At 42.9% G+C, this 13,163-nt stretch overlaps 1 protein-coding gene across 9 annotated transcripts in view; it reads left to right on the forward strand.

The window, feature by feature from the left end:
• esrrga (estrogen-related receptor gamma a) overlaps positions 1-12,964 on the forward strand; it is a 66,873-nt gene extending 53,909 nt beyond the window's left edge. For all 9 annotated transcript variants that reach the window (XM_031846302.1, XM_031846293.1, XM_031846297.1 and 6 more), the window contains exons 7-8: positions 11,801-11,907; positions 12,008-12,964. In XM_031846302.1, the coding sequence (XP_031702162.1) occupies positions 11,801-11,907; positions 12,008-12,283 (383 nt within the window). In that variant the 3' untranslated portion in view covers positions 12,284-12,964. The remainder of the gene's footprint in view (positions 1-11,800; positions 11,908-12,007) is intronic.
• Positions 12,965-13,163: the final 199 nt, after the last annotated feature.

Raw genomic sequence — 13,163 nt, forward strand, 5'->3', positions numbered from 1 at the left:
GTGTGTGTGTGTGTGTGTGTGTGTGTGTGTGTGTGTGTGTGTGTGTGCGTGGGTTTGTGTGTGTGCCTGAGAAAGAAAGAGAGAGAGATGATGTGATGTGATATGATATGATATGCTGGCGGGGCATAAAGATAGATGATCATAATTACGCACAGGCCAAACTCCATTTCAAATCATCATCATCCTATTCTATCTGTTAGGGCACACATACATACACACACACACACACACACACACACCAAAAGCAATATGAAGAGTTCACACACATATAGGGATTCACAGTTTCCCACACACACATATCACACACCTATGCATGCAGCAAATCTAGTGGAAGGAGGGACAGGCTTGTCATGGCATCACATTATTTCTGTCGGTTCATGCAAAGTTCACAGACAGGCAGGAAATAGTTATTCTCTCTCTCCTCACGTTCTCTCTCTTATCTTTTTACCTTTCCTCGCTGTTTCTGTCTCAATCTTCCCTTTTCTCCTCTTTATCTATACATGTTCTCTTTTTCTTATGCACTCTGCTCAATCTCTGTTTCTCCTCTTACCTTGGCCTTCCTCTCCCTCTCTTGCCCCCATCATTGATCCTCATCTCCTTCCCCCTCTCTCTCCTTTTTCTTCCTCTTCTTATTTTTGTTTATTCCTCACTCCCCCTATGTTTTACTCTCCCTCTCTCACTTGTCCTTTATGCCCGATGCTCCTACTGCTCATCTTCCACCTTCCCCCGTTCTTCTACCTCGCTCTCTCTCTCTCGCTCTCTCTCTCTCTCCCCCATCCTTCACCCATCATTGTTAAATAACAGTCGAGGATTCATCCTTTCCATCAGGGAATAAGCAGGTGGGAAAATGGGATTGGAGCGTGCCTTCCACCAGCTGGGGAAGACTTATGGTCTGTGCACACAACACACACAAAAAGACAAATTATTTATTAAATTAATAGAGGTATAAACCCATAAAGACAGGGACACCTTTTGCACGTACACAAGAAAACACCTGCAGATAGGCAACAGTGCCCCTGTGCCTGCGTGTGAGCCAGCAGCGTTGAAAGGTAAAATAGAATAACCATGTGTTTAATGGTTTATAACCAACCATTAGCATGTTGGTTCTTTGTCTACATGGATGTTAAGGTACCCACATCTCGTATACACATGAACATTGATTGTAATTAGGATACATATAGACGGGCAACTTCTTAGTGTAGAGAGAGATTGCCACTTCACAGAGACGAGAAGAAAAAGGAGAACAACAGGCGATCGAAGTTACGTCAGACCCTGAGCTGTTTTATAAACACACGTAGCTTAGTGTACATTGCTAGTTAGCTACGTCAATGAGGAATAACGTAAGGCATTCATTTGCTTTGTGTTCATGTGATCACACTGCCAGGGATACTGTTCCTACAGCACAGAAGCTCCAACAGAATGCTCTAATATCAAACCTATATCCACCACTCCTCAAAGCAATAGGCCTTTCAGACAGCAGACATACTGAATCACTGCTATATCATTCAACTGTCCATGCCAAGATCTTCACATTTGTCTGTTTATTTCCCTTTTTTTTAGTTCCAACTTCCAGTTACTATTGAATATGTTTTTTGTCCAACTTTTTTTGTTTTTTCAATAATGTACATTGAATAGCATGCATGTGTTAGCACTTGTCACCTCCCATCTGCTATGTGGCGGAAGACCATGTCTGTGTTTCACTGGGTGTTCACATGCACACAAAACACACACACACACACACAGCAGTAATAATGTGTGTAGTTTTTGTCTATTTAATCTTGATGGGATGTTTCATCTGCAGGCTGCTATCACAGCTGGCTGCCTGATTGTCTGGGTCAGACTGATGTGTGTGTGTGTGTGTGTGTGTGTGTGTGTGTGTGTGCGTGCTTCTCTGTGTGTGTTCTTGCCCATATACATTTTTAGTTTGTGATCCCCTATTAGTCTAATACATGCGTATGTGTATATCTAGAACTATTGGACACATTTCCCTCTGATACACGTAAACACCATTTACCTACATGGACAATATGCAAGTGTGTGTATTGTGCATGTGTGTGTGCTGTCCATCAAGCCACACACACAGCCCTACCAAACCATTGGCTTGGTTGCTGATGATGACATATGAGTTCCTGGCCTTGGTAATGGCTGTTAAATCTCATAATTACACGCTTCTTTATTGCAATGCATAATGACCCCGCAGCACTATTGGACAATTAATTAAGATTTTCAGCCCAGGCTTTTTCAAGCCCAGATGAGGAGGTGGAATGAGGTCTAATGTCCGTGTCTTCGAGCTAGGACATTAAGGCACGACGCTGTAGGAAAGAAGGCTGTCTCTCTGTGTGCATTCTTTTTCATCTCTGTCGTTCGTTCAGTCTGTGTACGTCTCTCTTATTCTCTCTGTCCTCTCGCTTCTCACTGCTCCGATGTCGAGCCTTTCCTCTCAATGCTTGTTCTGGATGATGATATTGGAGACCATATCTCTAATCTGTGAATGGTAAATTAATCCCTGTGGAGTTTCTGCGGTCGTCTCTCTATGGAAAGCTATGGGGGATTAGGAAGATAGAATCAACACAGCCTCATAATCTCATATACAGACACCAGGCTTGGACAGGGACCATTGGATTTTGTTTTAAAGCCACAATCAGCAAGTTTCTGTTCATAAATCAATACCCCTTTTTAATGCAAAATGTTGTTTGTGAAAATGTCAAAATACATGTGACAACAAACAAATTATATGTAATCATCTTTGTATACGAAAACAAATCTCCCGCCCAATGGTTTGGACTGCAGGGCAGCACATTTGCTGATGCTTGGACGATGGATTTAGTCTTTTCAGGAGAATATGGTATGGTAGGATATTGTTCTGAAAAGATAATCCACCAAGAGATCAATAGACCACCACAACCCAGTTAATTGAGCAAGCTGGGGAAATGAATTAATCACAGACTAGATAGATAGATAGAAGATGGATGGATGGATAGATAGATAGATACCTACCTTTCTTTGATCTTGATTTTGCTCTTAAACCCAGTTGTCCTTCACATAATTCAATCACTGGCTATACAGTATTTCCCAGGAAGTATTCCTCCTTTCCATTTGTTCCATGTAGAGAACTGTCAAACTGTGGCAATGGAATCTTTTAAGTTGGGATGAGGTGTCAACTGACAAAGCTAAAATTGTGGTACTGTACTTGGCATTATTGTATGCCACTGACTGGATGCTGCCGATGGCCTGAGAGGGACTCGTTCTTTGTATGTCTCGTGGAGTCTAGACAGACATGGGGTGACTTTCCCTGGGGTATGAATTTTAATGTAAGGTTCAATCAGTGTCTTCGTGTGTGTCCTAATGATGCTTTTGAGTTAGTGGAAAACACCAACAAAACAGTATGTCCAGCTGTCGTTTACCTAGCCTGATACACTTTTAGCTGGACTTCAAGCATACAAATATTAAAATGATGTCCTCTTTATTCTTTTATGTATTTTTATTTTTCAGCTCAATGTTTTTTGTCTGTCAGCAGTGTCTCTGTGAGAGAGAGAGAGAGAGAGAGAGAGAGAGAGAGAGAGAGTCAGTCAGACAGACAGACAGACAGACAGAGAGTGTTGGTGTGTAAGCTTCTCAGTTTTGTGTACACATGGTGAATTTCCCTGACAGATTTGTGTGCACATGCTCTCACACACAGTGGTCATTCCTGCCTGCGTCAGCATTGTTTTTGAAGAAGGGAGAGACAGGATTAGAGGAAAACAGGATGGATTGAGTAAAAGAAAAAGTGACAAATGACAAATAATGCCAGAAAACAGTAATTGTGTAGAAATGAGTTATTTTGCATGACGTTTATTTCACCAAGACATTCTCAAGCAGAGCAGAGTATTGTCACTTGAGCAGCACACTTGACTCTATATAGAGATAAGAAGACATGACCCCAGTGGAGCTAGCTGTGGCACATACTCACACACCCACACACTCCTCGACATGGCCCTGGCGGAGCTAGAAGTGGGTAATTAAAATGTAAATATTGATATTTTATTATTTGAAATGCCTCCACTGCAATGCTCTTAATGTCACTCCATCTGTCGTCTCCACAGAGACTTGGGGTTGCCCTCAACGACCGGCCGCCCCCACCCAAGCAACCCCGCCACGGCAACAGCTATAACACTCGACACACGTCTCTGCTGCTGTTGCTGTGTCTCCATTTTAGCTCTAATTAAGTGTTAAATATTAGCACCCGCAACCACAGAGGCAGCGTATACCACACATGTGCACAGGGAGAATACAGCCCACGACCCTCCTCTCCACCTCTGTCTCTCTCCCCCCCGACTCTCTCTTTCACGCACACACATCGACACACACAGACACAGAGAGCACTCATCCCCACTACAGCAATGGGAAGATTTTAAGTGTTAATCTTGCAGTGCTGCTGATGGTGTCTAATGTATGCAATTAACAGTCAGCCAGGGCTGAGGGTTTGGTAATTAGCTTGCTGTTCACACTGATTAGAGGCTACTGCAACCCTATGACTGCTCTACTCTCCCCGAGGCCGCACGGAGAAAAAGGGGGGATATGGAGGGAGGAGTGGGGGAGGGGAGATATAAAAAAAAGATATTTTAGCCAACAATATATGAGGGGTGAAGGTGATAACGTGTGTTTGTGTGTGGTATAAGTGTACTAGAAAAGTAACTGATAGCGTACCGAATACGTTTGTGTATTTGTACAAAAATGTGTCTGCTATTGTCCATTGGTCATTTACAGTGTGCTCAAACGCAGACTCCGTAACGTCAACCAGGTAGTCATTTATTTCAGAAAACTAAGATTAATCATATCCAAAACATAATCCTAATCTTAACCAGTCTTCAACAAGACTTAAGATGGAACCAACAAGAATTGGTCATGTCACAATGTGAACAATGGCTTTTTAAACATCCCCTCTAGACATGTTTATAGACATGTAAAAATGATCTGCTTTTATAATATGTGTCAAATTTTTTTTGAAGGTTCAATAACCTTGTTCAAATTTCTTAATAATATACATCAGCTATAGAAGGTAGACATGGCTCCTTCATGCAACCACATTGAAGTGTCTTCAGTGTTGGCCTCAGTATCCACGGTGTACAGAGGCTCACCAGTGTTCACGGTGTTGTTTCTGTAGTTTCACCCTCACTGGAATTAAATGTCTGTAAAAGAACAATACAAACTTGCAGGTTGGACACAAACATTTGCATGCTCTTCACACTCACAAACACACTTTTGATCCACTGAAATGATTTTGATAGAGCAACTTGATTTGCACTTTCATATAATATAAACTCCATTTGAAAATATGATGTTTTCATAACCACATCACGTGTATGCGTATGTGTGAATGTGAGTGTGCGCCCTGTGTGTCTTAAAGCCTTTCTAAATTAGCTAGATCTCTGAGTGGAGTTGTTTCCATTTCGTTGCACATCTCTGTGTAATTGGGTCAGCTGGTGTGTGTGTGTGTGTGTGTGTGTGTGTGTGTGTGTGTGTCACAGCATTTGCCAGCATGCTTGTCGTGTGCGTGTATCTTGTGTGTGTTGTTTCAGCTTGGCCAAAGCCATCACAGGGGGTCCGTGTTCATTTGGGCCAGCGTCTGGCCGTATGGTACAAAACAGTTTGAAATGTGCACACACACACACACAAACACACACTCAAAAAGCATCACAAGGGAGCACTTGCGTTGCACAGCATGCAACAATGTGCACACAAACACAAATGTATACACAAACGCATACAGAAGGTGGTATGAGAGAGAGCACTGGAGCCGCGTAACACAGGGTGCATACAGAACATGTACTCACACACACACACACACACACACACACAGGGCAGCGATGTGCTGGTAACTGTTGGACACTTCACGTGTCCTAATGCAATCTCTATCACAGTGGGCCAGAAGACTTAAATCTGTCCCCTGCAGAACACAATACGTGTATAGTACAGGCTGCACATAGAAAATCCACAATTCTCCTCTCTTACAATTAGCATCAGGACGATCATAAATCAGTTTACATCAGTCCTTAACACCTTTGTTAAAGAGAGAGGAGGTTTGGTTAGCAACATCATTAAACTACATTTAAGAGGAAGTGGCTATTGTTAGATTTTATGTTACAACAGAGAAGAAAAATTCTGATATTCTATTACATGTCTATTACACGTTTATTACACTGTTGTAGCATTGTTGGACACATGTCATTCTTAACAATCTCTGTAATGAGGAGCTGTAGACCGGGATGCCCCTCTCACAGTACACATTCAGTTTCCCTTACTGTGCTTAGTGTGAATTCAGTGTTGCTGTGTTGTGTTACATTTCTATGACAATGTGTGAAGCTTATTCTTACAACTTCAATCCGGATGACTCTTGATAAATGTGTGAGTCTTTGCTGTTAAACTGTTGGGACAGGCTGAGAAGTTTCCAGTTAAATGTGTCCTGGGGCCATGATCAAATAGGACAGAGCACAGTGTCGCTGGCAACAGAGCAAGCAGGTGCTCAAAGAACGTTAAGCCGCTACAAGTGTGCAGATGGACCACCATATGTATTTTGTAATATCTTGTAACCTGCTTGTATTCAGATAGTCAAAAGGACCTAAATGTGGCTGAGGGAATATATAACATAAAAAATGAACCAAACCACTTAAAAGCCTGTTAAACCATTCAATTAAAAGTAAACCAGTGTAAGTTATGTAAAACCGCAATGTTCCTGACGCGACTCCAGCTAGGGACATTTGTTGCATGTCATTACTCTCCAGATGCCGACATGTTTTCTATCAAAGGCAAAAAAAAATGTCAGAAAAAAAATCATCTTGAAAAAAAATGTCATTTTAAATTCATAAGCCTCAAAAATTATGCATATTAGTATCACACCAGGATCACATCCACCAGACATCAACACCACCACCAACTCTACTCCCTGGTCTGCACACTACATTTTTTTGCAAAATGTGTGTGGCAAGTGCTTTGGAGGTTAGACTTACGAGATGCAAGACAGACTGCTCAAGGCCTATTCTGTGCAGGCCACAGTTCCACACTGGGGGTTAAGTTGATAGTTGGCTCATTCAGATCAAATGTGGTGCAGCAGCACTGAGCTGACCTGCATCTCTGCTGGCAGCACCCTGGCAATGTCTTGCTGATCTGTCGGTTTCAAAGCAAATAGAAAATGTTGTCATCAGTGACACTTCAAGGTATATGTTATTCATTTTGAATTCAACATTTGTTGAATATTTTGTTGAACATTTGTCTTTTGTCTGCAGACACACAACAATGCCGTAGAAATAAATGACATCAACTTGAAATGGTCAAGAGAAAGACATGTTTGTATTTGCTAATGAAGAAAAGGATGAGGCGGTCATCTTAAAATCACAATTGTCGCATTACTTAAATTGAGACATTTTTAACTTCCCCTCACAATGTGATGTGCAAGAAAATGTTGCCAAAGAGACAAATTCTTCAGTTCCGTGTGCAGTCTATGTAATGTACAGGCTAACACGTATCAGGGAAATATTACAGATAGGATCTACTTTCACTTCCTCAGTTTTACCTAGAATCATCAAATCACATCCACATTTATGCCAAAAGTCTTTTTCTCCGCAGTGACAGCTTATGAAGACTAGTCATGTGTTAATAACTGGGACCAGATCAGCATTACAACCAGTTTTCACACCTGTCACATTCATACACACACACACACACACACACACACAGAATACGCTTCTTTGATGCATTAGGCATTGCAGATACACATAGGCCCTATCGTGCAAACACATACAGACTCGCATGCACATACAAGTAGCTTCACAAATGCCACAAACTGCACACACACAAGTGCACATGTACTCATAAGCATCACAATCGGTTCTCACTGGTTCCCATTTGCCCTGTAACCACAAGAAAACAAATATAGGCCTCCTGGATATGTGTGTTGGTGTGTGTCTTTGTAGCAACTGGGGCGTGAGAGAGGGCTATCCTATGTGTGTGTGTGTGTGTGCGTCTGTGCCAGACTGCTGTGCGGTCTCGGGTGTAAACGTGCAGTCAGGACTCATTTGGCAGACAAACAGGCCGCAGGGTGGCTGGGGAATCGACGTGTGTTTGTGTGTGTTTGCCTTCATGTGTGTGTCTGACAGAGCAAAAGGAAGAGGAAAAAAGAAAGAGAGCGCGAGAGCAAGCAGTAGAGGTTAAGTCTGCATGACTGCACTGCAGCCTCTTTCTGTCAGACCAATGTATGGCACACACACATACCTGCACACACCACACGCTCTCTCACTCTCTCTCTCTCCCTGTACCTTCATAGATACAAGATACAAGAGAGCGTCCTAATATTTTACACACCCCGAACAAAAGCACACACACACACACACACACACACACACACACATATCCAGCTAAATACACAGTCTGGGTCATTAACTTGACCTCATGCACACCTTACCTCATCCCAATCAGTATGTACACACTTGTGTTTGGTAGTTTATATCCAACTGTGATATACTAGTTAGTAAATCCAGGCCAGGAAGTGGTATGTTCTAAGTAATGAGAGATGAGAGAAGATGTAGAGTTCATTCAAAGACATAAGCATATGTCCAATAATGGTGTCTAGGGAACACAAAGCTTTACTTGCAGGTCACGTCCTGTAGCAATTTTCTCTCCTTTAAAGTTTATATTAATATATTTAAGCAAAGCTTTGAACTTCATTTTCATTGTACATTACTGTACATTCAGCTCAGCCCACCTTTACCACAGTAAACACAGGCTGCACAACGTCCACACATACACAAACACACTCGTACTCCCACACATAGTATGAGATACCTTATCAACAATGGGCAGAAAGGAAATGTAATTAGAGCCAAATAGGGAACCTTCTTTTGTCAAGTGAAATCACAGGTATGAAAGAAAGGTCTCCACCCCTCCCAGCACCATCTCCACCACCACCTCTCCGTCTAACACCTCTCTCCCTTTTACTTTCTTCTTTCCATCGTCTCACTCATTCTCATGCTCTCTCTCTCTCTCTCTCTCTCTCTCTCTCTCTCTCTCTCTCTCTCCATCAATACCTCTCTCTCTCCATCATCAGCACTAAATTCCCATTGATGTTTCTTTTCTTCTGCTGTATCGATCGCTTCATGAGAAGGAGGGGAGGAAGCGAAGAAGGGAGAGATGGCGTTATCTGTTAATTAATTTGTCCTGAAGCTGGCCGCCTATTAATCAGACAGATAAGAGGCATTGGATGGCTGAACAGCGCAGACAGGCTGGTGGGGAGGGGAGGTGTCGGAGAGGCGCACATACACAGACACACAGAAATACACACAGATAGAGACGCACAGGAACATGTATGGGAATGTATGCATATGCAAAGAATACAAACATGCTGGCAAAACAACAATCCAGCACACGTACAGGTATGTACATGTACATTATGTTCAAGTACGCAATATAAAGCATACACATATTCACAAAAGCACACACCACTCTCACCTACACACACACACAGATACACACACAAACCGTGTCCTGATAAAAATCATTGATGTGTACCTCAATAAGAAAAGCTGCACTTTCAGCTCAATAAATTAATCACAGGGGTTTTAATTATCGGTATTTCCTTTGTGCGTGTGTTTGTGCACGTATGTGTGCATTTTTATGTGTAATTAGGGAGAAGTTTGTTGATGTATGAGGTATGGGCTAATCATATTATAAACTTAATGCTAGTCATTCAAGCCTGTTTTGGATGACATTTACAATTTGTTTTGTGTATCCGTGATTCTGTGTGTGTGCACATGAGTGTGTGTTTGCCAAATTTTTAAGCCATGTGTGCCTCCACTGGCCCTGGATCAAATTCCACCAGAGGGATGTGGGTGAATTGATTGAACCCTGCGTGTTGCTCCCACTGCTAGAGCACTGAAAAAACACACACAGACAAGTTAAAACACACAACCAGTGACACCATTAAATGATATTAACCCCTTACTCATGTCCTGTTCTCTTCACTTGACCCCAGGGTTTAAACAGATTCAATAAGTGTGTGCGTTCATTTTAGCAGTGCCCATGCTTATTTCCCCTGCCCACGATGAGTGGTGAAGTCCTAAGGACCCCCTTAAGACATCTGCCTCTTTGAAAGAGATGTGTGTGTACATCTGGGTGTGTGCATGAAGACCCCCTTAAGAAATTCACCTCTAATCCCTTCTGATGATTTCATTAAGTAGAAGAAGACACTGCCAGTTGGCAACAGTACTGCTCCCTTCACTGTGCTTTGTGTGTGTGTGTGTGTTTGTGTGTGTGTGTGTGTGTGTGTGTGTGTGTGTGTGTGTGTGTGCGTGTGTGCGTGTGTGTGTGTGTGTGTATCAATCATTCACATTTGGATTCCTTCCAGTGTGTTCCTATGCATTTATGTCTATGCATATGTGATACTGTATGCGTTTGGGTAGCAGTTTCTATCTACTGTATATATGTGTGTGTGTGTGTGTGTGTGTGTGTGCATGTGCGTGTGTGTGTCAGTGTGTGTTGGATATGTTAACAGTTGAAAAATGAATTAGAGCACATTACAAACAACAATAGCCTGCAACCTGGACATAATGAGACGCATGCTATTACCCATCAACACGCTGTGAGATAAGAGCCCCTAACGCACATGCACACATACACACACACCAACACACACACACACTGCCACACACCTACCATCTCAAGAGGAGGCACATGGCAGCAGATGTTGATGAAGAAATATCTTCCCTCTCATCTGCCGGCTTCTCCTGGCAGGATGCTCCTCTCAGACACACAAACACACACACACACACATACACACACACACACACACTGGAGGGCTGCAGTGAGGTCTGACAGGTGTGCTCACATGGGCCACTGTCTTTACCTTTCTTATGAAGACTTGCACACACACTAAAATGCACACATAGGCAGACAGGCAGGTGTGAATGAACAGGTGTGTGAGGCCAGGACAGCTGTGAGGAAAGGTGTGAGTGGGCAGGTGTTCCATTAAAGATATTGACGGAGAGAGAGAGAGAGAGAGAGAGAGAGAGAGAGAGAGAGAGAGAGAGTCTGGTGCGCTTCAGTAAGAATGTAATCGAAAGATATGAAATGAAGCAGTGAAATATTACAAACAAAATGAAAGTAGAAAAAGAGTCTTTCAATACAGACAGTGAAAGCGAAGCCATAATGCCGCAAGCAAAACATGTGAAAGAGAGAGAGGCCCAATAGACCGGACATGCAGTTTGAGATGTATCAAGATGGATGGAGAGAAGGTGAAGCCAGAATCAGACACACAGATGGTCAGTTGTAGTTAGACACTGAGAGATAAAAAGGCATGGATTGCGATTGGAGAGACAGACAGATATAGACGTAGGCAAATAGAAAGACATGGATTGACACCAGAGCAAGCAGGAGTTTTGAGGCCATAGCAGCAATTAATGTGTGTGTTTGAGAGGTGCAGCAGCGATGGCCATCATTGATCCATGGAGGCTGTGTCAGGGGGAGATAAGGCCTGCCTTTCCCCAGAGAACAGCCCTGGGCACAGGGGAGAGAGGAGGAGGAGGACTCTGGTCAACTGGATGGATGGAGGGTGGGCAGGGAGGGAAGGGAGGAGAGCCGATCTTGACCCTCGCACGAGCTTCAAAACCAGCTTTATTCACTCCTTTTCATTTGCTCCACCTTAGTTTTACTTTTTCAGCATGACTGTTTATGTTGACTACTTACAATAGTAAAAACAGAGTGCTTAACTCTTTGCTGTTTTGGGGCTAAAAGATGAACAATCCTCTCTGTTGCTTGTCTCAATCGCCCCCAGGGTTCTCTACGCTGTCTTTGGCAGACCAGATGAGTCTACTGCAGAGTGCATGGATGGAGATCTTGATCCTACGTGTTGTGTACCGCTCACTGTCCTTTGAAGACAAGGTTAGCATCTTTTCGTATTTTTTGCTTATTGATCTTGTGAAATATATAAATACATGCATGTATCGATGTTCATTTGCAACCTCTTTGTGTCTCTCTTTAGTTGGTGTATGCTGAGGACTACATAATGGACGAGGACCAGTCGAAGCTAGCTGGACTTCTGGACCTGAACAATGCCATCCTTCAGCTGGTCAAGAAATACAAGACGATGAAGCTAGAGAAGGAGGAATTTGTAGCTCTCAAGGCCATCGCTTTGGCTAACTCAGGTTTGAAATGCTTCACTTTTATTTTGTCTGTCTGTGTGTTTGAGTTTGTTTGCACGCGTCTGGTGGAGAAAGAGTTAATCCTTGGAATCTCCCGTCCCATGGGACTCATTTAAACTGAACCATCAAAGCTCTGATTTCAATACTCTGCATCTAAACACACACACACACACAACGGTGACACATGATTGCATACTTTTCGCACACAGAGTTTTTTTCTTTTACAGCACCTGCCGTTGTCAAACCTCCCACTTTCCCTGTTAAAGCCACAGACAATGTTTTCGTCATACTCCTAGTAGCCACTAATGCCAACAAATATTTAACGAATACATACACACGGCAAAGGTACAAACTCAAACACACACACACACATTTTCAACCTGAAGCCCACCTCCCACCCCCAAACAAAGTGGCGATCCCTTTTACAATTAGCATAGTCGTCTCTTCAGATGCCTGTTAAATAAGCTGAAATCATTAGAACCCAAAGTCTGTCGATAAAGCCCCCTCTCTGATGTGTCCAGCTGCATCGACAGCTGACTGACACACACACACGCACACACACGCCTTCTTCCTCCCATGACCCGTCTTTTGAACTTTGTCTTGGAAGCCGGCCAGCTCTTCAGTACTCTTTAATTACAAGGGGGTTGCTGTCAATACAATGTGTTTAAATGGGAGACTGCAATGGCAGAGCCTTGAATAGGGAGGGAGGGGCCTTTTGTTCTTATTCTGCCACCATCAACACACACGCACGTACACTTCGCCGCTTTTTCTCTAATATGCCAATTTGATCTCTCTTTCTCTGACACAAAGACATACTCAACATAAACTATTATTGTGTAGTTTAATGTGAGCCTCGGAACTAGGTTTGCTCACACACATAGTCATGCACATGCAGAGAGTATTGACATGTTGTTTTCCTGTGGGCTATGTGACAATCTATTTCTTGGCCCTGCCTCTGTGTGTGTGTGTGTGTGTGTGTGTGTGTGTGTGTGTGTG

The sequence above is a fragment of the Anarrhichthys ocellatus genome, unplaced genomic scaffold, assembly GCF_004355925.1.
Source record: "Anarrhichthys ocellatus isolate YVR2014 unplaced genomic scaffold, GSC_Weel_1.0 scaffold6, whole genome shotgun sequence".
Classification (NCBI taxonomy): Eukaryota; Metazoa; Chordata; class Actinopteri; order Perciformes; family Anarhichadidae; genus Anarrhichthys; species Anarrhichthys ocellatus.